We start from the raw sequence: 26,389 nt of genomic DNA, 5'->3' as shown, positions 1-26,389 counted from the left end.
GAAATCCAATGAAGTGAAATTTGCCAACCGCGCCGCAGGAGAAACAAATTTAGAGACTAAATCTCATTTTGGTACATCAGCATAAAACTGATGAATATTCTATTGACTTCCCCTTTAAATGTCCCTCCTTTAAAACCCCTAAAAATGAAGGTCCCAGGGTGCTCTCTCTCTAGGGACCCCATGAGATTTGCAACCAGGGGAGCAATGGGCAGCACAGCTTGTCCTAGGCTAACCTGAACCTGTCCCCAAGTTCCTCTTTTCTCTGATTTGTCAGTGAGCCAAAGCAGCCCAGCCCAGCAGGCTCTCCGGTTGCTTCTTCTCTGCCCTTCCTTGTTTCACTCTCCTAAGTAAATTTTCTGCAGTCAATAAATTCTTGCTTGCTTTTCTACAAATAATAAAAAAGATAGAGGAAATGAGTAGCCTTATAATATTTACATTACTAAAAAAGATGAGTTGAAATAAGAACAAAAATTCTAAATACAGCCCTACCTGGTGTGGCTCCGTGGATAGAGCGTCCGCCTGCAGACTGAAGGGTCCTAGGTATGATTCTGCTCAAGGGCATGTATGTATAATACCTTATTTGCAGGCACAACCCCAGTGGGGGGTGTGCAGGAGGCAGCTGAAAAAAAATATTGGTAAATTTTATTATATTAAATGTAAGAAGGTTTCTTTATAAAAAAAAAAAAAAACACTTTTTTTTAATCTATAGATTAATAATAAAGACAAACAAATGAGCAGACTATGTGAACATCCATTTCACAGGAGAGAAAACATGTATTGCCAATGTGAAAATGTACTCAATTTCTAGTACATATGAAAATTAAAACCACAATGAGATATAACTTTGTATCCCAATAGAATGAGAAAAAATGTAATAGTTGATTAAGACCAAGTATTTGCAAGAATCTGGAGAAACAGAAAGTCTATTAGTTGAAGTGTAAATTGCTTTGACCAGTTTAGATAACATTTGGGTATTACTTGTAGCTGTTCCACTCTTGGCAGAGAAATTCTTGCACCAGCAGATGTACAAAAAATAATTATATTAGGAAAAACTAGAAACAATCCAATAAACCCAGTAGAATGAATTTTTTTTAAATGATGGTGTGTTTATATTGTAAATAAAATAACAGTAAAAATAAATGAACTGTTTACCTACATGGTTGAATTGCAAAAACACTGCCAAGTAAATATTGGAAGTTATGGGTGAATATACCTTATGATTTCATTTTTATAAAAGTTATGAACAGGCAAAAGTATGTAATATACATTTATGTTACAGCAAAATTGAGTACAACTATAAATAAAAGCAAAAGGATGATTTTAATTCTTCTTCATACATCAGAACCAGACAGTTCAATGTTTTAAAAATTATTCTAAACCATAAGAAAAAGAGCTGAAAGTTGAACATTTAATTTTGTAAACCAGCAAAATATTAATCTGAATATCTGATTTAAAAAATAGTGTAATTAAAGAAAGCATAGAATGACCTAATTTATGATTATTAATGCAAAGCTTCTGAATACAATTTTAGTAAGTAAAGTATTTCTGAATAATAAAAGTTTATTATAACCAAGTAAGTTTATTTGAGGAATACTTATATTAAAAACCTGTCAATATAAGTCATTATACCAGCAAATTAATAGAGAAAATAAAGGTTATATAGATGATGAAAAAGTATTTGAAAAAGTGAGCAGTTTTTTCAAATAAAAACTCTATATAAATCTGATTAGAAGATGTATTTATCATAGGATATGCTAGCCTATGTAGCTCAATAGCTTCCCACATATTATTCTTCATCACGTTGTAATTCAACTAGAGGCCTAGTGCAAAGATTTGTGCTCTGATGGGGTCCTTTGGCCTGGCCTGTACCCTTTTGCAATCCAATGCAAGATGTACAGGGGGATGTTGGAGAGCCAGTTTCAGCCCAATTCCCGCAGGCCAGGCCAAGGGACTCCACTGGTGCTCAATCAGGGCCAGGAAAGGGCCAGATGTCTGGACCATCTGGCCCAGTCCTGATTGGAGCCAATTGGGACCAGCCAGCTGGGGTGGATTGTGGGAGGTTGGCTGGCTAGGGAGGGGCCGTGGGAGGGCTCCAGGGCATGTCTGGCCCATCTCTTCCAGTCCCAATTGGTCGGACCCCAGCAGCAAGCTAACCTACTGGTCAGAATGTCTGCCCTCAGTACGCATCATAGTGAGGTGACTGATTAAACAGTCAAACGGTCAGACACTTAGCATATTAGACTTTTATTATATAGGACTAGAGGCTTGGTGCATGGATTCATGCACCAGTGGGGTCCCTTGGCCTGGCCTGCAGGGATCGGGCTGAAACCAATTCTCCAACATCCCCTAAGGGGTCCAGATTGTGAGAGGGCACAAGCTGTGCCAAGGGACCCCACTGGTACACAATTGGGGTGGGGGAGGGACTACAGGAGGGTTCCAGAGCATGTCAGGCCCATCTCGCCCAGGCCCAATGGGCCAGACCCCAGCAGCAAACTAACCAACTGGTCAGAGTATCAGCCCCCTGGTGGTCAGTGAAAATCAGAGTGACTGGGAAATTGGTCAAATGAATAATTGGACACCTAGAATATTAGGCTTTTATTATATAGGATGTGGACCAGCAGTGGAGCTCTCCTACACAGTTATCAGGGATTTAGGCTCTTTCCATCACTAGCTCTGTCATGTTTTAGGATCTCAGAATTATCCATCAAATCCTTTGCATCTGACTGACAGAGAAGGGAAATTGAAAAATCATGTCAGAGGCTCAATTAGAACTGGAAGTATAGTAAATCATTGCCACCCACATTCTTTTGACCAAAATTTAGTGTGACTGGGCTTCCTTAATCACAAGTAAAATTCAATTAGATGAGGCTTAGTTAATCACAAGTGGGACTGGAAAACAGTTTTGTCATAGTGAGTCTGTAGCCAGTTTTTGACAGAGAAAATAACTGCCTAAAATATTAAAGTCCTTTACCAAAAAGATGATAGCACACATTATCCTGTAGAGAATATTAAATATACTTACAGTGAAATTTAAAAAAAGACAGGGGAATATGCATTATCAGCATTATTTATTTAACTAGAGGCCCAGTACATGAAATTGGCCAGAATTAGTCACATAGCAATGTCTAATTTTAAGGCACAAGAAAGTATCATCTCTTGTTATGGTAAAACCTTGGTTCTCTAATATCTCCCATCTTGAACAAGTTGGTTCTCCATTAAATTGTTCTACAGAAAAAATTTCTCGGTTATTGAACAAAATTTTAGTTCTTAACTTGACAACCTTTTCATGCTGATACATCAGCATGGCAAAAGGCTTCTCTCTGACCACAAACAAAGGAGAGAATTCAAATCAATTTACCCCTAAACCTCACACTGTTAACATCTCAGGAAATTATGCTGTGAATATTTTTTGTGGGCTCTTTTCCCCCCCTTTGTTACTGGTGAAATGGACAATTAGCACAATTTTAAAACATAAAAAGGCCATCAAGAGTGCTAATGTTGCTAAGGTGTGAAAGAAAACAGTGATCACAGGCAATTGAAGAGGCAGAAAAACTGTTGTTGATTTGGATAAACAAAAAGCAGTTAGTAGTGACAGCATTTTGAAGGCAGTGATGTGTGAGAAAGCAAAGATCCTGCATGCTGACCTGGAAGACACCTCTGGAACAAGCACTAAAAGTGATTGAAGGCTAGTAGGAGGTGGTTTGATAAATGTAAGAGAAGAAGTGCTTGTTTATAGATTAACATGTATTACATACAAGAAAAGTTAAAACAGGGAATCATTTGGAGTTTAGAATGAATTAATTCAATTTACATTATATCTAATAGGAAAAAAATGATTCTGTTTTCTAACAAATTGCTTCTCAAACAGCCTTCTGGAACTAATTAGTTTGAGAACTGAGGTTCCACTGTACTTGGAAGTAAAGAGGAACAGGATATTGTTAAACAGTGATAAATGTGTATCATACATGCATCATTTACTAGGATTTCTCAAACTTGCCAATTTAAAAAAAAGCTCTGTGAAAATCGTATTACTGATAAAATATTTTCTGTCCTTCTTGGAATATTACTCATCTCCAGCTCATTGATGCCAGGTGTGGCCTGGTGACATGAATAGCCCTTCCTGTAGGAGGATATGAAAGGAGGTTTTGGGGGTAAAATAAGATTTTTTAAATTTATTTTTTTGTGAAACAGGCAGGTTTAGGAAATTTTAAAAGATTAAGGGGTTCATGGGGGGAGAAAAACACAGAGCTACAGAGTTGCAAAAGGGTACATTTCCATAAGTCAAGTGAGCAGAAAGCAGCAGAAATTGCTTCCATAAGACAAGGGAGCAAGGGGTAGCAAAAGGTACACACTTACAGAATAAAGGGAAGGAGGAAGAAAGCCCAGAGGGAATAGAGAAACAATAAGTAGGGAGGGGAGCAGAGCCTCACATGTCCCATGTGAGATTAGTTAGACCTTTGGCTCAGGAATTGCTCAGGAATTTGCAATAGTGACCAAATCAGAAAGGGCTGGTGACCAATCAGAGGGGATATCAAGGCACAAAGACCTGCAGTCTTTATAAACCATAGAAAAAAGGGACACAGTGGGACGCTTTCCTTCTCCCCACGTGAGAGTCTGTGCTGTGGGATTATTTCCCTTTGTGGGAGTCTGTACTTGTTCTTCAATAAATTTCCACATTTGCTACACATCTTCTGTCCGTGGTTTCATTCTTAGACTCCAACGCACAAAGAGCCCAGGGAAAACCATCCTGCTCAGGGAACACTGCGCGTTTCAGTCCAAAATTCCCATATCCGACATGCATCCCTGAGACTTCACTGTCAGATATGGGCACATCTCTTGCTTTGGCTTATAAAGTGAGGTGGGCGTACTGTGGGGCATTGCTTTGTAGAAGCTGTACAAGCCACAAGATGCTGTAGCTTGTTTCCTTTCCCTCTATTACCAGCTGCATTGCAGTGTGACTCTGTTAGCCTGGGTCCCAGAGTGAAGATGTGATGCAGAGCTACTGCCAGCTTGTGATGGACATGTAGCATGAGCAGTAAATTATAAATCACTGAGAATTTCAGGTTGCTGCTGCAACATAACTTATTTGCATATACCACACTTAATGAATCAGGAAAAATGCTTATAGGAAAAGCCAGACTAAATGGAAAAACATATATTCCAGTTGGACTAGTGATAAAAGTATACTGAAAGTATAGTATACAGAGTACTTAAGGTTAACTTTGATAAGACAAGTTTAAGACATATGAAATTATAAATTGTTATTGAAAGATATAAAACATGTCTATTCTACCAAAATCAATGTACAAATTTAGGGTAATTCCAATCATAATCTCAATTGTTTCTTTTTAATTTGATAAAAGCATTTTAATGCTCATGTGAAAAAATAGAATTGACCTACAATGTTGCTGCCAAGATTAATTAAATGGGCTAAAATATGTAAAGTGCTTACGACAGTATTTGGCACATATTTGCACAACATTAGGTAGTTCCGTTATTTGGAAAAATAATTAGATCATTATCATAGAGTCTCGAAATATATCTTAGTACAAATGGAATTTTACTATAGCCACCTAGAGGAAAATATAATTAGATTATCTTAATCCATATTAACAAATAAATTCCATATGAATTAAAATAAATATGTTGGATTGGGGTCTTAGCTTAAGATGGTGACCGGCAAGAAGGTAGGGAGGGAAAAAGTATGAGAGAGTGAGGGAGCAATAGAGACATGTGGTGTGTGTGTATATATGAGCTAGGGACAGTTAAATTCTGATGTCTTCCAAAGGGCTGCCAAACCGGGCAGTCTTAGATGGTGCAGCCCCACTCCCACCATGGATACTCTGGGGCGGCAGTGCAGGCACAGAGACCAGATCATCTTGAGAAACAGAGCTGCTTGAGACTAGGATCCTGGAGATGCAAACCAGGACTCTGCAGCCACTGGGGACAGAGACCTGCGACCACAGCTGCAGATCCACAGACATCAAGAATCCAGACATCCTGGCTGCAGATTTCTGTGAGTCACAGAGCCCCATTTAATTTATCTTTTATTTCCCCACAGGCTCGAGGGCAGTGCCATAGTAACTGGTAGACCCGCCCTCGCATGGCCACAGCACACAGGAATTTGAGCCTGGGAGCACACAGACACTTCCCCCTTAATTTCTTTCTGCTTCTTTCTCTTTTTTTTTTTCATTTTCATAATTTTCCCCTTCCTCTTTTTTATACCATTTCCCTTTTCCTATTCTTTATTCTTTTTCTCTCTCTCCCTTCTTTATTTTCATATTCTCAAATTAAATTTGAGAATTCTTCCCTTCCCCTTTTTCTCATATTTATTTTTTACTTTTATTATTTTTGGGTGTTTTTGTTGTTGTTGGGGTCTTTTGTATGTTTTTGTATTGTTTCTTGTTTTGTTTTGTTCTGCTAGCACCTGCACAACAGCCTGAACAACAAGGTTGGGGTTGAGCTTCACACCCAGCCAGCCTGAGGCAAGCTTCCACCCAGTAACAAGAAAACAGCAATCAAGAGCCAATTACAGCAGGAGAATTCAAATAACCCTCACAAGGGATATTTGTAGAGAGCCAATTCAAGAGAGCTAAGCAACTGCACCACTGGGTCCCACAAGACACTTACTGCATAAGGCCACCCCACAAAGACTAGGAGGAATAATAGTTCTATCTGATACACAGAAACAAACATCAAGAGATTGCTAAAATGGGGAGACAAAGAAACAATCACCAAGTGAAAGAAAGGGAGGAATCTCCAGGGGAAAATAAAAGATAAATTAAATGGAGGCAAGCAATTTATTAGATACAGAGTTCAAAGTAATGGTTATAAGTTTGCAAAAGAAACTTAGTGAAAATGACAAGGAACTTAGTAGAACTACAACATAAAAAAGGAACAGAAACCATGAAAAAGAAAAAGGATACCATATCTGACATCAAGAATATACTGGAAGAAATTAGATTGAATGAAGCAGAGAATCAAATCAGTGATTTGGAAGACAAGATAGAAAAAAGCACACCCAAATAGAGCAGCAAAAATAAAAAAGAATTACAAAGCAGGAGGATCATTTAAGGGAACTTTGGGACAATATGAAGTGTAACAACATCCATATCATATGAGTACCAAATGGAGAAAGAAGAGAACAAGAAATAGAGAACCTATTTAAATAAATGATAGAAAACTTCCCTAGCCAGAAGTAGTTCAGGAAACACAGAGTCCCAATCAAGATGAACCCAAAAAGACTCATTTAAGACACATCATAATTAAAATGACAAATGTTAAACATAAAGCAAGAATCATAAAGGCATCAAGAAAGAGACAGAAAGTTACTACAAGGGAATTCCTATTATACTGTTAGCTAATTTCTCAACAGAAACACTTTGGGCCAGAAAGGATTGGCATGAAATGTTCAAAGTAATGAAAAGCAAGGACATGAATCCAAGATTATTCTATCTATCGAGGCTAACACTTAATATTGAAGGCAAAATAAAGAGCTTTACAGGCAAAAATAAATAAACAAACAGAAATCCTAAAGATTGGTAAATTACCACTAAACCAGCATTGCAAGAAATGTTAAAGGTCAAATGAATGTTTGGTCATGAGTAGATCCAGGTTCTTATTTCGGTTTTGTATCTAACATCGCAAGATTAATTGAGTCAGTTAATTTAGGGCTCAGCCTGTTTCCTGTTTTGAAAATCAGTGATTTAAGGGTAGTCTTTCTCAGGTTTAACATTCTATGACATGCAATTGAGCTGAATTTATAATAATTCCATACTGATCACTAAAATATATTTTTTTTAAATCTTAAGTAGTCCATTTACTTATATTTATATTTTCTCATTATAAAAATAATATGTAAAATTAATACTGACTCTTGAGTTTTTGGTTGCTTACATTCTAATTTAAGAGAAAATTTTAATATGTTTTCAAAGGTTTATTACAATGATTTCAAAAAGTACAGCATTAGATACAATTTAGGGAAAATTATTCACCTGAAATATTGCACTTTCTCAATAATTATGATTATGTATACTACACAGGATAATAGACATCAAGATTATTAGAGGAAATTTTGGTATAGTCAGACTTTAATTTGAATTAAAACTTGAAAAAAAATAGTCTTATGGAAAATTGGATGGCAGTAATCAGTGTAACTACAACATGACTGAATACATTTCTTTGTTGAATCTGTTGGTAAGCAAATTAAAATGTATATTGTAGCTTATAGTTGAGGATTTATGCAATAGAATTGTGCCAACAAGTTGATTATGTAAGCAACAAACCTCATTTTAGCTAAACTGGATTTGACAAATTGCATGACATTCTGCCTGATAAATCTGAGATTTATAATTCTTACTACTATCAACAGTAATGAAACAGCAGAGAACGTCAATATCTGACATTTTAATCCATATATTTCACTTTTCTTCTTTAGTTCTGGAAAAAAATATGACAATAAGTAACTATCAATAATAACTATAAATGTATATGGATTAAATGCTCCAATCAAAATATATAGGGTAGCTGAATGGATAAGAAATCATGACCCATAAATATACTGTCTACAAGAGATTCACCTCAGAACAAAAGACACACACAGAACAAAAGTAAAGGGATGGGAAAAAATACATTCAAGTCAAATTAAAATGAAATTAAAAAGCTGGGGTAGCAATAGTCATATCTGACAAAACAGATTTCAAAACAAAGGCCACAAAAAGAGACAAAGAAGGTCACCACATAATATTAAAGAGATTGACCCAACAAGAAAACCTAACTCTTGTAAACATGTATGTACCTAATATAGGAACACCTAAATATATTTTTAAAAATTCTTAGTGGACTGCCGAAACCAGTTTGGCTCAGTGGATAGAGTGTCAGCCTGTGAACTGAAAGGTCCCAGGTTCGGTTCTGGTCAAGGGCATGTGCCTTGGTTGCGGGCACATCCCCAGTAGGGGGTGTGCAAGTGCAAGAGGCAGCTGATCAATGATTCTCTCTCATCGATGTTTCTAACTCTCTATCCCTCTCTCTTCCACTCTGTAAAAAAATCAATAAAAAATATTTTAAAAATTCTTAGTGGACTTTCAGGGAGAAATCAACAGCAATAAAGTCATAATAGGGGATGGGAAGAGATTAAACAAAGAACGTGTATGCATAAAGGCATAGCCCAAGGACACAGACAATAGTGTGGTGAAGGCCTGAGGTGGGGCAAGGGCTGGGTGGATGGGGACAAAAGAGAAGAAAATGGGAGACATCTGTTATACCATCAACAATAAAACAAACACAAAACAGTAAGCACTACAAAAGGATACAATTATCTTCAAAAAGATGATGAATGTCATTTACAGGTAAAAACAAGATCTGTAGGATGTGTTACAGATGCTGATACAATTATTTATGCACTAGGAGCTCAGCGCACGATTTGAATCATGGGGCACCGCCCACCCTCGAGTCCCCTCTGGATATTTTCCCATTGATTTTTAGAGAGCATGGAAGAGAGAAGGAAAGAAAAAGAGAAACATCAATGTGAGAGGGACACATCGATTGGTTGCCTCCTGCATGAGTCCTGACATGGGCCCACAGTGCAGCAGCTCCTATAGCCACTGCTGGTCTAGCCCTGCCTCGCTCCCTAGACCATAGCAGCAGCAGCAGCAGCCCTGCCTCCCTCTCCACCCTTGAAGCAGCCACAGCCACTGCTGATCAGGCCCTCCCCTAGTGCAGGCTCAGAGAGGCCCCTGCCGCCCCATGCCCAATGTTGCAGGTACAACCTCCTCCTGTCCAGTTGACCCGTTATAGCATCCTGGCCTAATTTGTATATTACCTTTATTTATATAATTACACTAATAAAAGAGAAACATGAAAATTAGCCATCCCTCCGCTACACCCACCAGCAAGTATGCAAAGTACCGTATTTTCCGGCGTATAAGACGACCCCCTAATTTTACAGTTAAAACATAGGTTTAGGCCGAAACCGGTTTGGCTCAATGGATAGAGCGTCGGCTTGGGGACTGAAAGGTCCCAGGTTCGATTCCGGTCAAGGGCATGTACCTTGGTTGCAGGCATATCCCCAGTAGGGGGTGTGCAAGAGGCAGCTGATCGATGACTCTCTCTCATCGATGTTTCTAACTTGCTATCTCTCTCCCTTCTTCTCTGTACAAAATCAATAAAATATATTTTAAAAAACAAAAAAAACAAAAAAAAACATAGGTTTAGGCCTATATTCGCTGTATAAGACTACCCCCCACTTCCGAGGCAACACCAGTTCTTTTTTTAATAGACCGCCTCTCTGACTCGCCTGCTCAGATTGGCCAGAGTCAGAGAGGCGGTCTATTAAAAAAAGAACTGGTGTTGCCTCGGAAGTGGGGGGTAGTCTTATACAGCGAATATAGGCCTAAACCTATGTTTTAACTGTAAAATTAGGGGGTCGTCTTATACGCCGGAAAATACGGTAATCCAACAAAGATGGTGGCGGCCACAGAGCTGGAGCAAACAGGAGGCTTGGGTTGCCCCCTGTAATGGAGGAAGCCAAGCTTTCTGCCTACTCTGGCTGCTGCTTAAGGAGGGGCTGAAGAAAAAAAAAAACAGGAGGGGCTGTGAGCCTGGGTCACCGAGGGGTGTGACCAGCCTGAAAACGGCCCTCAGTCTCTTACCCAGGCTGGCCAGGCACCACAGCAGGCACCCCCAGCCTAAAGGGAGTGTGGCCATCCTGAAAATAGCCCTCAGCCCCTCACCTAGGTTGGCCACGCCCCCACAGAATAAGAGTCTCCGTTGAGGGGTGTGCCAGCCTACAAAAAGTCACCAGCCCCTCATCCGGGCTAGCCAGGCACCTCAGCAGGAACCCCGCCCTGAAGGGGATGTGGCCAGCTTGAAAACAGCCCTCAGCCCCTCATGTAGGCTAGCCACGTCCCCCTAGCGGGGACCCTCACCCCATGGGGGCATGGCCAGCCTGCAAATTACCACAGGCCCCTTGCCTAGGCTGCCCCATGCCCCAAGGGAACCCCCACCCTGATCTGGGACATCCTTCAGGGCAAACTAGCCAGCCCTCACCCATGCACCAGGCCTATACTAATAAAAGGGAAATATGCTAATTAGACTGGGAGACCTTCTAGGAGACCTTCTGGACATTCTTCTGGACAAAGCCATGGCGGGGCAGAGATAGAGGTGGTTAGAGGCCAAAAGGGGAGGGAAGTTGTGGGCGATCAGGCCGATGGGGGGATGCTGTTGGGTGTGATCAAGCCAGAGTGGGGAGGGCAGTTGGGAGTGAGCAGACCAGAAGGGGAGCCAGTTGGGGGTGAGCAGACCGTCAGTGGGGGTCAGTTGGGGGTTATCAGGACAGTTGGGGGGTAGTTTGGAGTGGGCAGGCCAGCAGGGGGGGGGGCAGTTGGGGGCAAGCAGGCCAGTGGGGAGGGGAGGTAGGGGCAAGCAGGCCAGCAGGCAGAGTGGTTAGGGGCAAGCAGGCAGGCAGATAGGTGAGCAGTTAGGAACCAGCAGTCATGGTTTGCAAGAGGGATGTCTGACTGCCAGTTTAGAACTGTTCCTTATAAACTGGCAGTAGGACATCCTTTGAGGGTTGTGTGTATGTACACACACACACACACACACACACAAAGTGGCCACATTATTATGACCACTCCTTCAGTACTTCGTTGGGCCACCTTTTACTTTCAGTGCTGTGGCAATTCTTCTTGGCATTGACTCCACGAGATGTTCAAAGGTGATGTGTGGAATCTGACACCATGCGTGATGAACACCACTGTCCAGTTCTGTGAGATTTAACAGTTGTGGAACCAGGTGCTTGATGGCTCTTTTAACTTCGTCCCACAAATGCTCAGTTGGATTGAGATCTGGTGATTATGGGGGCCACCTAAGCAAGGTAAAGTCTCCCTCATGTTCTTGAAACCACTCCTGCACAATATGAGCACGATGGCATGGCGCATTGTCTTGGAAAAAGCCATTTCCAATGGGATATGTCATCAACATGATAGGATGAACTTGATCAGCAACAATACTTAGGTATGTTGTGCTATTCAGACATTGTTCCACATGAATTAAAGGGCCTAAATCATACCAGGAAAACACGCCCCAAACCATAACACTGCCCCCACCAGCTTGAAGGGTTGTACTCATGCATGTGGAGTGCATGCTTTCATGCTGTTTCCACAAAATTCTCATTCTGCCATCTGCATGATGTAACTGGAAATGTGATTCATCAGACCGCATGACTTTTTTCCAATGCTCAACTATCCAATCCTTGTGTACCTGTGCAGATTGGAGATGTTTTATCTTGGTAATTGCAAACAGCAAAGGTGTTCAAACAGGCCTTCAGCTTCCATATCCCATACGATGCAGTGTACAGGTAATTTGCCTAAAATGTCAGGTGGTCATAATAATCTGGCCACTCAGTGTATATACATATGCAATGGGCACAAAGGTCTACGGTATTCTCCCTGGAAGGGGGGCAAGCAAGGTTTCATAGAGGAAGTGACACTTGACCTGAGATGGTACAATAGAACATTCCAGAAAGGGGGATAAATAAGAATAAAAGTATAAGGGCATAAAACCAATGACATTTTTGAAGAATTCAAAATAACTAATATAATATGACTAGAGTAAAGGAATTAAGAATGAGGTTGGCATTCAGATCATAGAAGGCCTGTTTGCCATTTGAAAGAATCTGGAATTCATCCTGTAGCGCAGGCAACAAGGAGACATTAAAGGGCTTTAAGAAGGGAAGTATGAGGTTTGGATTTTAAGGGACAAAACATCTTTGGCAGCAATATGGAAGATGGTTTGCAATAAGGCAAGGCACTCTTCTTGTGGCTCAGACATCAGTTCATTAGTTTCATTAAATGATACAGATTTCTCAGTTAGGTGATCATTTAACTGAGACGTATTAGAAATAACACTTTTCTTTCCCAATCATGTAAAAGACATTAAACTAGAATGACAAATAACCAAGGCATTCCCCCCCTTCTAATTTAACTAATAGAACAAGGCTGAATAGTCTTTGGCATCAATCCCAGATACTGAAACAGTGTGAAAACAACAAAAAATGGAACATGGTATCTGTCCATAAATCTAATTGTATGGTTAGGGTTATGGGGCATTTTAAGAGTTATGACTTTCCTGGCAAAATAACAAAAAAACATACCTTTGAAAATTATTCAAAACAGCCATTTGGCATCCAACCATGTTGACAGAATAAAAAAATGTTGAGTAAATAGCCTATGTGTAATTCACCATTCTTGAAGAAGTAAAGGCTGTTTTCTAAGGCTTCAGAATGATATATTTTATTAAATAATATCATGGTCGTGGAAAAAAATGCCAGGAGAAACCCTCCCAGTTCACTTAAAAATGGGAGTCAATCTTTATTTTTTTTAATTGATATATTCTGTCACATATAGAATATCTGAGCTGACACATTCACAATGCTGATCTCTGCATTCTAGTCCCTTCTTTCTGCCTTTTGGTGTCTTCTAATTTGGCTTTTTGGCCCCTTGAGTGTGGCTCTTCCACAAAATACCGTGTGTGTGTGTGCACATACAATGCAATTGAAACTTCCTGGCCCATGCACAAAAATTGGTTTTTGGCCTTGGCGAGTCAATTTTGAAGAAGTGGTGTTAGAACACTCAAGGGGCCAAAAGAAGAAAAAACAAGTCAATAAAGCAAACTGCACAATCAGATGACTTAGGCTGTTTTTTTCAACTTTTAGATTCCAAACCAGCTTTCTGATTCTGAATAAAATTAATATAAACTGCTTTTGAGTGTGTTTGGAATACAGGCAAATTTTCTCTCCTCAAGTATTTATCTTCTGGGAATAAATTTTTGAATTTTCAAAAACACAGAAATTCCCTCTCTCATTTATTCATCAAGCCAGTGGAGGGGTATACTGACAAAAGTATCTGAAAACAGAAGGGAATGGAAAACATCAGACATTCATGCATATTATACTAGGCTTTGTACAATGTTTTTGGCATGCCTTCTGAATTAAATTGATTCTATGTTCCTACATATGGGCTGGCAAATGAAAGTTATGGCAAAAGAAACAGGATTATAATTTAAAATTCATTGCATATAATCTACAAACTGTATCTTCCATAAGCAAATGGGTAAAGACTCTATGCTGAAAAAGATAAGCCACTTTTTAAAAAGAGAGCTGAAGTAGGGTGATGAAAGCATAGAAAACGAATGCTAACCTCTGCTGTGTGTGATGCAATGCAGATGTAATAGTAAAACAAAACACCTGGATCAAGAGTCCACTCCAGAAGTTACGCTGAAAACCCAGCTTTTCATTATCAGAGAACACTCTTTTAAAAGCAGCTCCATCTGAAAGCACAGTCAGCAAAGAATTTCAAAAGAAATATGAAACACTCATCTCTTAGGGTTAAAGAAAGGGTCTGTCAAATAAACTTGGTGTAAAGTATTTCTCCATCCCTTAACACTTATGAAGGGATTTGCAAAGAAAGATGTGTAAATGTAATTTATCTTAAATCAAGCACATTGAAACTTTTCCAGCATTACAAGAATTTAGATCATTTAAAGAAGAGTGGCCCTAGCTTGTTTGGCTCAGTGGATAGAGTGTTAGCCTTCAAACTGAAGGGTCCCAGGTTTGATTCCAGTCAAGGGCACATGCTGGTGTTGCAGGTTCAGTCTGAAGTAGGGGGCGTGGAGGAGACAGCCAATCAATGATTCTCTCTCACCATTGATGTTTCTATCTTTCTCTGACTCTCACTGTCTCTGTGAAATAAATTATATATATTATATATGTGTGTGTATGTGTGTATATATATATATGTATATATATGTGTATATATATGTATATATGAGTTGGATGTATTGTATTCATAATATATAGATTATTTTTTGAAGCATAGTAACTTTCTTACTAGTTAAGACTTGTACCACCCCCTCACATAATCTCTTTTCCTCAACCTTGCAGGTGAACACAATTTCTGAAACCTATACTGCCATACAATATTCAAATTATTAGCTCTTGGGGAGAATACGTTTTACAAACATTTTACACTAATTACATCATTTTTACCTCCCATGACTCTCAGACAATGGAGCTGTTATGCTTCTCCTGCCCTAAACTGGGAAGAAAAACCATCGCCACCAACCCTTGTCAACAATTCCTCTCCAATTCTGCTTTCTAAGTTCAAAAGAATCCATCTGGCCCTAGCTGGTTTGGCTCAGTGGATAGAGCATTGGTCTGCAGACTAAAGGTCCTGGGTTTGATTCTGTTTAAGGGCACATGGCCAGGTTGCCGAATCCAACCCTAGTAGGGGGCATGCAGGAGGCAGCCGATTAATGATTCTCATCATTGATCTCTCTCCCTCTCTCTCTCTCTCTCTCTCTCTCTCTCTCTCTCTCTCCCTCCCTCTCTCACTCTTTCCTTTCCTCTCTGAAATCAATAAAGATATATTTTTTAAAAGAATCCATCTGGCTGAGAACTGTCCTCAAACTGGGAAGAAAGAGACCAAGCAAGCCTGGCAAGAATTTGTAGCTGACAGAGGGAAGAGTAGGCTGGGCACATCACACACACACACACACACACACACAACACACACACACACACCTGCCCATACACCTGTCGCTCTTGATGTTAGCGGATATCAGAATTGTAGATTGTGCTGGGATGCCAAGTTGTTTATTTTATTTTATTTTATTTATTTATTTATTTATTTATTTATTTATTTATTTATTTATGTGTGTATGTGTGTGTGTGTGTGTGTGTGTGTTTAAGTCTAACCATAGAGGAAAGGGATCATTGGAACCAAACAAGGTATTAGGCCCTTGGCTTAAGTGCTAAGCTTTAGGGTTGGGATCCAGACCCAGGCGTGGCTGAGCTTCAACCTATGAACCAGGAAGTCATGGTTTAATTTCCAGTCAGGGCATTGTAGAAGCTCTGAAACTTCTATAAATAAGTTACCTTGGATTGCCCATATTTATCTTCAGCCTATTTCTCAACCATATTAGTAGGTCTTGTCTCTTATGCATAATTATCCATTCTTTCCCACATTTCTCTACCCATGTACTCCTCTGCTATCATATCTGCTCAGACCCTGAACCTGCTGCTCACTTGTTTTCCCTTCACAAATCCCTGCCACTATATCCTTGGAAACAAGCAATTAGTTTCCCTAATATATTGCTATGAGCCCTTCTAGTATTTACTACGTTGCCACATCTTAGCCCTAACTAAATTAGCTCTCCTTAAAGCTGTGTACTGGTATCGACTCTTTCTCCCACTTGCCCTGACTCATAGGGCAAGAAAAAGTCAGCAAGCCTCTTGCCACCCACTACTACTGCTTATTATCACTCAAACACCTCCTCTTGGAAGTGCATGCCTCTGCTTTACACCACCCTTTCTCCACTTATGGATACCTTTTAAAAAACTTCTTTTTATTAACTTCAGAAAGGGAGAGAGAGAAACATCGATGATGAAAATCATTGATCGGCTGCCTCCTGCATGCCCCACACTGAAGATCAAGTCCACACCTGAGGCACATGCCCTGAGGAGGAACTGCACCCTTACTTCCTGACTCATAGATTAATGCTCAGCCACTGAGCCACACTGGCTGGGCAACTTCTGGAGAATTGTTAAGCTCAGAGTGCTTTTACATCTCCTAATGACCAAACTGGCTGTGGTCATTCAACTGCTTCTCATCCATGTTTCATTACCAGCATGCACCTAGATGGGCATTTCTTCTGTGTTCAACTACCTGCATTCGGGATATCTGTACCACAGGCATAAGAGTAAAATCAAGGAAGACAATAAAAAGTTGTTTTTTTTAATAAAAAAAATAGGTTACTTGCTCCCTTACAAGGCACACAAGCCTGTTTCTTAAATAAAATGTGGATGGATAATAGTCATATATACTTCATAGAGTAATTGTGAATTTCCTGGGACAATGTATCAATGTATCTAAAGAACTAAGAACAGGACTTGAAATATAGAGGTATTGTTATTAATATTCTCCAAAGTATAGAACAGATACAGCTTAAGCAAACATGAACTATTCTGGTATGAATTCTAATTTTTAAATTGTCATAATATTCAACACTGCCTTGTTTTAGTTAATACTGTAACAACACCTTTTAAATGAATATATATATACCGTATATGGATGTATACTGCTCAAAATAAAGTGATTTTCCTCCTTGCTGTGCTACTAAAACTGTCCTCACAGTGGCTACCAAATGCTTATTTTCAAAACTTCAAATCATTTTGAATCTACTTTACTTATTTTTGTTAAACCTAACCTAAGGTTATTTTTCCATTGCTTTTTTAGAGGGTGGAAAGGAGGGGAAGGGAGTTAGAGAGAGAGAAACATCAATGTAAGAGACACATTGATTGGCTACTTCCCACACACACCTGGATCAGGCAGGACTGCACCTGCAACCCAGGTATATGCCTTTGACTAGGAATCAAACCAGTGACATTTTGGTGTGCAGTTGGAAGCTCTAACCACTGAACGACACTGGCCAGGACTTGAAATTACTTTAAAACTACTTTCTAACCTCTCTTTTGAACTACTTGTCAACCTCTGAATACTTTCTTCCCCTTTGGATTCTAACAGAGCACTTGGATTTGGTTTTCATTCTGCCCCTCTGACCATTTATTTTCTGTCTCCATGACAGGCTCCCCTTCTTCTGGCTTACTCTTGAATTCTCTTATTTCTCAAGTTCATCCCTACTTTTCACTGCTTCTCAAAATCTTTCAATATGCTCTACTACGTTAATGTACACTTTTATCATCTCTGGCTTGCACTATTGCAACATTCTGTTGGACTATTGCAACCTCTGGTGGTCTGTGAGGTCTGAAAGGTTGGCGACCACTGCTCTAAATGGCATCCTGGCTCCTAGTTTCTCCTGATTCCAGTGTATCCTCATGCTGCCACCAGGACAAATTTTAAAGTCAAGTGTTGGTGGAAAGACCTTCATTATCCTATTTCCTTCAAGAAAAAGCCCCAAACCTCAGCACACCACACAAAGGTCGTTCATTGATCAGATTATAACAAGCACTTTTGCAAATCTGCCTTTCCACATTTCTCTTCCTCAAAAGCCATTTTCCCTCAGTTCCCAACCACTTCCTGGCCCAGCTCCTATCTCTATTAAGTATTTACTACACTGCATTTTAAATGTCTGTTTCCATGTCTATTCCCCTGGGAAAACCAAAACATCTCAAGGATAGGGAAATGCATTTCTCTTGTCTGTAGTTCTAGATTTTAATACCAAACAAATGCTCAACTAATATTTAATGACTGAATTGCAAGCAATTAACAAACATTAAAATGATTTACAAAAAAAAGTCACAATTTTAAAATTGCTCCTTAGATATAGCTGAGTGAAAGGGAAAAGATGCAAATGAAACACCAACTCAAATCTCAAGGTAAACATGGATATTCTGAACAGACATGTAAAGGACAGCAGTGCACAATACTTAAAATCTAGATTACTGAGAACTTCAAGGCTGTTGGACTATGGCACTGGATTTACATAACATATGAAACTTTATCACCTCCCTCCTTAAAATCCTTCAATGGCTTTTAAAAGATAAACCCTCATCTTTAATCTGGTGCAGAAGGGCTTCCATAGTAAATTTGGCTCCATCTTACAGCCTCAGCTCACACTACTCTCTCCCTTACTTCGGGCACATAGACCTTCTTTCCCACTTTAGTTTTTGCATAAGCAAATCTGCCAGTAATATTCTTTCATATACTTTGCTACTTCAAACTAGTTCACTCTTATTCTTTGGCTCTCAGCCAGAAGATTCCTTCAAGTTAGCTCCATCATTTGGTGACAGAGCATGAGTCCATCATGTCATATTATATTTGTTAGGCAATACCATTACAGGATTATGGGTCCTTTAAGATGGATCCTTTATTTTATAAATAAATATATATATATATATATATATATATATATATATATATATATATATATATGATTACTTCATTCTTTTCCTCTAATATGTATAGAGGACCAGTGTATAAAATTCATGCATGTGTGTGTGTGTGGGGGGTTGTCCCCATCAGCTCAGCCTGCACCCTTTCCAATCTAGGACCCCTTGGGGCATGTCCAATTGCCTCTTGCAATCCAGGACTGCTGGCTCCTAACTGCTCACCTGCCAGCCTGATCGCCTCTAACCACCTCTGCCTGCCTGCCTGATCTCTCCTAACTGCTCCCCTACTGATCTGATTGTCCCTAAACACCTCTGTCTTGCCCCGCACCTGGGATTGGGGCTTCCCTCCCTCTGGCTGGCCATGGGCACCCAGGACCAGGCCTGGCTTCTCACAGGCTAGCCACAGCTGCAGGGGATCATGAGTGGGCAGCTTTACCTGGGCTGTGACTACAGCCACTGGTGCCTGGGACGGCAGGGTGGGCAGCTTGTCCCTCTCCTGTGCCACAGCCTGGCTGGTCCCCATTCCTCTTTCCCCAGTGTTGAGTGTCTGAGCCATTACGGTGTGATGGCATGAGGGAGTGACAACCATTTGCATATTAGCTCTTCATTATGTAGGAAATATATATATATATAACCTCACCTGGGGGTATTTTCTTTGGATTTTAGAGAGGGGAAGTGGGGGGGGGGCAGGCATTGATGTGAGAAACATGTTGCCTCCTGCATAGGTCTGCACTGGGGCCAGGGATGGAACCCACAACCTAGGTATGTGCTCTGACTGGGAATTGAACCTGCCATGTAGGGGAACTACACTCCTACCGAGCCATGCCAGCCAGGCTCCTTGGACATATTTTTATAAACTCTTCTCTGTCTTGCTTTCTTCTCCAGTAAAATTGAAGTAATAGTAGTACCACTTCAAAAGATTAAGGGTTTAAAGGAAATAGTTCACTTAAAGCAATTACAATTGTGTTACTATATAGATAAGAGACCAATATATGCCAGAAATTATCACACTTAATTCGTTTTCACCCTTCCCATCTCTTAACATTTCCTCTGCTCCAGGAGCCCAGGAACCACATTAGCCTGGGTCTTTGCTTTCTTAGCCTCAGCACAGGGTCCTGAACCTGGCAGGCCTTCAATATATGATTTTAAACAACTTAAAGAGCCTGTGTTCCAACTTTGCCTTACTTGTGGAACGACTGCAGGCTACTCACTCGTCCCATCTATGCCTGGCGTGCCCTCATGAAAAACAGAGTATCTATCCTTGGGTTGTTGTATTAAATAAGACTCATCCTCAGAAGCACAGCGCTCAGTCAGCTGCACGGCATTTGTTTATGAAACCAGAGCGGAGCCGGCTCCCCTCCGGGCACACCGCGTCCCCGCCCGCCCCCCGCGCACCCCTCCCTGCCCCCGGCCGGTCCCCGGGGACTGCGGGCGTGGGAGCCGCGGCCCCGCTCCGGTCCCTGCCGGCGACCCGCGGCCTCCTTCCTTCCTCGCCCGGACGGACGCACTTCCGGCGGATGGGGAGGGGGGAGCAACCCCGGAAACGGAAGTGAGCGGCGCGGCGGGCTGACGCTAAGGGCTCGAGAGCTGTTTGCAGAGTGAGCTAAAGATGGTGAGTGGACCCCCGAGTGACCCGAGGTCCCGGCGCGCTTGGGAACGAGCCCCAGCGGGACCCGGCCTCCGCCTCCCCGCGGGTCCCGGCGCGGCGTCTGTGCGGGGGGACGAGGCCGGCCTGGCCCGTCATCTGTTGAGTCATGGGGTCGGGCGTTCGTGGCTGTCGCGCGGGCCGGGCTCCGGTGCAGGCCCCGCGGCTTCATTCTTTTCCAGCACCTGCTGTTCTTTCGGTGCTTGCCCTCCTGCCCCCCAGCAGACCCCGACCCCTTGTAGTCGGCGCGGAGCTGGAAAGGACATATCGAAAGTGCAACCTGTGTGTGTGGCCTCGCCGGCGCCTTCCCCAGAGGGGAGACTCTCTGGGAGCCCAGACACTCCTCTCCCACCCCGACCCTTGGGACTGACTTCATTACAAACCCACAACTATAGGGCGCGTTTTGATCACTCAGCTTTACCCTACAAACGATTTTGGGAGCATGTGTTGTGCCAGATGTTGGAGGGGAAAAAGCCAAGCAGTTGTCAGCATTGTTAGTGCATCTCCACCCCCCTTCTCCCTTTCTCTTTCTCTCTTTTTAACTTAAAAGTTGTGATTTTGGGAAAGCCCCCGAATCACCAGCCTCTGATATGAGTACCACGGCTAGATTTAGAAAATTGCTGATCATTGTAAAGAGGTTTTAAAAACACTCAAAGTGTATGTAGTGATGGTTAATTTTTCATAGATTTGTTTTCCTCTGCTACTTAATTAGAAATGTCAATTACTAATCCTGATATTTTACAGAAGGTAATTGAAGATGATTACAGTAGAATACAGAGATCATAATTCCCTGTTTCTTTGTGCTTAAGAGAAACTTTCCACCTGTCACTACAGTGAAGCAATCTGGGAGGAGGAGAATGTGCAGAAAAGTAACGGGATGTATATTTGCGAAGGTACTTGGAAAGATGAGTAAACAGGGCCAGAGGGTTGTATGGGTGATTACAGTCGCGTAGTAGGTTAATCACAATCCACGCTAGTTCCAGATCCTTTTCCTGATTGACCTCATGCTTTCTGTGTAAGGGTGTTGAAACATGTTGTGCACATTCTTGAGTTCCAGGGCTAAGGTTTTTGGATTTCATTCTTCAGACAAGACTAATGAGCCAGTGAAAGGTTTTGAAGCAGTGTTTGTGGGGGAGATTGTGCTTTTGGAAAACCTTGATAGGCAGAGTTGGAAAATGGGAGAGTGGGTAGGCGGTAAGATCCAGTAGCGTGCAGTGTAAGTCATCCAAGTGTGAGAGCATGGACTAGCGTGGTAGGTCTAAGAAACCCTGGACAAAATATACGAATGATTTTAGAAATTAATTTTAAAAGCTGGTTTCTCAGAATAGTTTGGTATGTCTTATACTAGAACAGTATAAGACATACCAAACTACCTGTAGCTTTTTTTACATCTTTATGCAGAATTGCAAGGACATTGAACTTGAGCAACTAGTGATTTAAAGTCAGCCTCTGCCCTAGCTGGTCTGCCTCAGTGGATAGAGTGTTGGCCCACAGCAACTGCCTCAGTTGCAGCCTGGATCACAGGGCACATGCAGGAGCCAACCAGTCGATGTGTCTCTCACGTCAATGTTTCTCTGTCTCTGTCTCTTTCCTCTCTTCCATTCTAAAAATCAATGAAAATATATCCTCGGGTGAGGATTAACAAAAAATAAAATCAGCATCTTGTGTTTTACATTTATTATATTTTATTTGCTTGTCTAAGCTATCTTCAGACTAAACCCTGGAAGACATATATTTTTGACATGTAACAGGAGTACCTGCCGTATAGTAGATGCTTAGTAAATACTTGATGAGTAAATGTTTTATTGTATAAATGTATAGGGTGACAATTTATCAGAACCCTTCAGAAGCTATCAATATTAGAATAAAACTGAACCTTTACTTTTGCCTTACTTGCTACATCATTTATATTTTTATACCTTTTCCCATGTTTCTTTTTTCCTAGAATTCCTTTTGATCTGACAGCATTCAGAAATAACTCAGGGATCCTTCCTACCCATAAATTTCATATTCTTGTACCATCTGTGTCACTCTAGTATAATGCTCATTGAGAAAATCTAGACTGGGCTCTTTGTGGGCAGAGACCTTATTTTTTTCTCTCTAGTGCTTAAACCATGGTTTTTCCTTAGATGTTCAGTATGGGCTTTTTGAATTTTTTGTATTTAATACTGTTTTTTCATTTGTGTTATAGAATACCAGAGGACTTGGATCTCAGCTCAAGGACAGTATTCCAGTTACTGAGCTATCAGCAAGTGGACCTTTTGAAAGTCATGATCTTCTTCGAAAAGGGTATATGGGGGAATTGTGACTTTGACTTTGTTATCATAAACTATTTCTAGAAATTATTTTTCATGATATTCTGTAAATATTTTGCTAGGCCCTAAATATGTATTTACTTGGGGTGAAAGGGAGTGGAGACTTAGATGTTTCTATAGCCGAAGAAGTGCCTTATCAGAGTAGTAGGTTAGGGCATCCTCCTAGGAGTTGTTATCCAATAACATGATTTAGTAGGATTCTTCACTTTGCTCTTTATAACTTGGAGAACCATTTTATTAACTTATTAACTATTGGAGCGTTTCACTTTATAGCTTTTAGCATACAGTTGTGGTCCTTCTCTCGGTTTCCTTTGTGTTTCTATGTTTAAGTTTCTATGTTCTTTTTTTTGGCAGATTACTTTTCTACTTAATCAAATAATAATAATGCCCTCCCCACCACATTCTGTGTTTTGAATTTTATATCTAATTTTAATGTGTCTAGATTTTACTGTAATGGAATGGCATTCTAATGGAGTCTGGGTACCATTTATTAATTTATTAACCCCTCGTTTTTATCTTTCCATTTTGTAGTGAAAGGTGCAGTATATAGCCTTTGGAATTTGAGATACAATTTGATTTATAGTATAATCAAATTCATAAGGTAGCCAGTAACCAATTCCTAATGATTTGTTATGTATTTACTAGAGGCCCGGTGCATGAAATTCATGGACTGTCGGGTGTGGGTGTGGGGGTGGGGGTGGGGGTGGGGGTGGGGGTGGGGGTGTGTGTGTGTGTGTCCGTCCCCCCTCAGCCCTGCCTGCGCCCTCTTGCAGTGAGGGACCCCTCGATCCTTACTGCCTGCCTGCTTGCTGTTCCTTAGTACTGCCTCTGTGCTCACCAGCTGTGAGTCCAGCTGGTAGAGAGGCGCTCCCTGTGGGAGCACACTGACTCCCCCAAAGGGCAGCTCCTGTGTTGAGCGCCTGCCCCCTGGTGGTCAGTGCATGTCATAGCAACCAGTTCTTTCACTGTTCAGCTGATTTGCATATCATGCTTTTATTATATAGAATTTTTTCTCTCTGGCTATACTGTAAGATTACCATGAGCAGGACCATTTTCAAATTCCACTTTTAGGATAATAGTTTGTATAAAGCAGCGGTTGCCAACCAGGGTTCTGCGGATCACTGGTGGTCCGTGAGGTCCAAAAGGTTGGCAACTGCTGGAGTAAGGAAATCTTTGGAGCCGCGGTCGCCAACCGGTGTACCGCAGATCGGATCACTGGTGGTCTGTGAGGTGTGAAAAAAATGGCAACCGCTAGTATAAAGAAAACATCAGTAAATTATTGTATGAGTTCTAAGGTTTCTTTCAGTTCTCAAATTCTGTTTTGGACAATAAGATAGTCATCTTTATATATCTAGTGTAATAAAGATGAATGGCCTGGTTCTGGCTGTATATCACCTAACACAGTACTTTGTACATAGAGGTGTCCAGTATATGTCAAACATGTTGTTTGACATGTGTTATTAAAGACGCATTGAATATTAAATACACATTGGACCTGAGCAGAAGAGACTTAGATATTTTATGTAATACAAAAGCATGTCATAAGGGTAATAGTGAAAAACATACTTTATGAAATTTCTTCTAGATTTCACGCATCATTTAACACCATTTTTTAGAGCGATCTTTCTAAGTGAATTGAAATGTGGACCCCAGATATTTATAATAGATGCATTTTAAAAACAATTAGCATATAGTAAATTTGACTTTTTAAAATTTGACCTTATTCCCCCTTTTGGTGAGTAGTTATGTGAATTTTAATACATGTATCATTTCCTGTCAAGAGACAGAAGTTTCATTATTTCCCTCAAAATCCCTCATGTCATTCCATTGTAGTTATACCTTTGATAGATGTGATTTTAAGCTATAAGTATTGATTAATACGTAATCTTTTTTAAATGTTTGTTTTCAGTTTTTCTTCTGTGAAAAATGAACTTTTGCCCAGTCATCCCCTTGAATTATCAGAAAAAAATGTAAGTATATTAACAGTATATCTATTTTTATCCTCTGGTAAAAAAATGCTTTTAATAATACATTTGTGGTTTCATTTATTAAGATAATTCTGGATGGAGATTTGACCATGAAGAGTATGGCACCTTATTTTTAATATTTTTGTAGAGTAGACTTTGTTTATTCTTATACTGCTTCACTAAAGTTTCCCTTTCTATACATTCTTCTCTTTAAAAAATATATTTTTTATTAATTTTTTACAGAGAGGAAGGGAGAGGGATAGAGAGTTAGAAACATTGATGAGAGAGGAACATCGATCAGCTGCCTCCTGCACACACCACAACCAAGGTATATGCCCTTGACCGGAATCGAACCAGGGACCCTTCAGTCCGCAGGCCAACATATCCACTGAGCCAAATTGGTTGGAGCTACATTTTTCTCTTTTTTATGGATATTTCTTTTCTTTTCTTTTCTTTTCTTTTTTTTTTCCATTTTATGATCTCATTTTCTATTTTTCTCCTGCCATTTTTTGATGTAGTCCTCCAAGTCCCTAGCTCTACCCTTGCTTCTTTCTCAAACCTTGCTTCTCCAAGTTACAGAGGGACATACCCACTTACTTGGCATAGTATGTACACAGATGAATATGACATAATTCCTAACCTTAAGGGGTTGAAAATTTAATAGGAGAATAAGTAATTTATTGGGGCTCCATAAGATGCTTAGAGGATCAAGAATGGTGCACGACCTGTGCTTAACGATTGTGGAAGGCTTTATTGAGGAGGGGACATTAAAATAGTTTTAGGCCAATATATTCTCCAGTGAAGTAGATGGGGAAAGGTCATTATCAAAGAGGGTGTAGCCTGTACAGATATTCTTTAGGCAGTATAGAGCAGCGGTCGCCAAGGTCCAAAATGTTGGAAACTGCTGGTTTAAGGAAACCTTTGGAGCAGTGGATGCCAACCGGTGGTCTGAGGGGTCTGAAAGGTTGGCGACCGCTGGTGTAGAGGGCTTTTAAATGCACTTTCAGAGCAAGAGGAAATGTGACTATTTGGGGAACATGGTGTACTGTCACCCAGAAAGCTGACCTATTCCATATTTTTTTCATCCTCTTTAGTAAGGGAAAAGATCTTTGTGTAAAAAGCATTAGAACAAATAATTCGATGGTGAAATTGAAGTTCCAATTAGATGAGAAAACAAAATGGCTCTTAGTTTAATTGCATTCTAGTTTCATGCTCAGAAGTTGTAGGAAGATTAAGTGTCAGAGATGAGACTAACCATGGAAAGCATGTAAACTAACCATGGAAGAAAAAAACTGATGAGTATAGCTAATTTTAGTGAGTTAATGAACTACATCAGATGACAAAATAGATCAAAGCCAAAAGTCAAAAAACCACTTTCCCAGGGGAATATGAAATTTTGCATTTAGGTTCAAAAATGAATTATAAACATTTAGAAGGGGTAAATCGACTTGGTACATAAAACTTGACTGTATGGTTATTATAAGCCAGCAGATTATGTTAGCCACTGAAGAACAGTTAATGCAATCTTGGACTTTATTAATAATAAATGGAGCTCAAA

General features: G+C 40.4%; 1 protein-coding gene across 2 annotated transcripts in view; it reads left to right on the top strand.

Moving 5' to 3' along the window:
* POMP (proteasome maturation protein) overlaps positions 1-26,389 on the top strand; it is a 391,736-nt gene that overhangs the window by 354,506 nt on the left and 10,841 nt on the right. The window contains exons 1-3 of one of the 2 annotated variants that reach the window (XM_084878698.1): positions 20,303-20,516; positions 22,741-22,838; positions 24,774-24,834. In XM_084878698.1, the coding sequence (XP_084734824.1) occupies positions 20,514-20,516; positions 22,741-22,838; positions 24,774-24,834 (162 nt within the window). In that variant the 5' untranslated portion in view covers positions 20,303-20,513. Of the gene's footprint in view, positions 1-20,302; positions 20,517-22,740; positions 22,839-24,773; positions 24,835-26,389 lie in introns of those variants that run through there. The other variant, XM_084878699.1, reaches the window with a different exon arrangement.

Source organism: Pipistrellus hanaki, assembly GCF_964339955.1.
Source record: "Pipistrellus hanaki genome assembly, chromosome: 3".
NCBI classification, from domain to species: Eukaryota; Metazoa; Chordata; class Mammalia; order Chiroptera; family Vespertilionidae; genus Pipistrellus; species Pipistrellus hanaki.
This window is presented reverse-complemented; position numbering and strand designations above follow the sequence as displayed.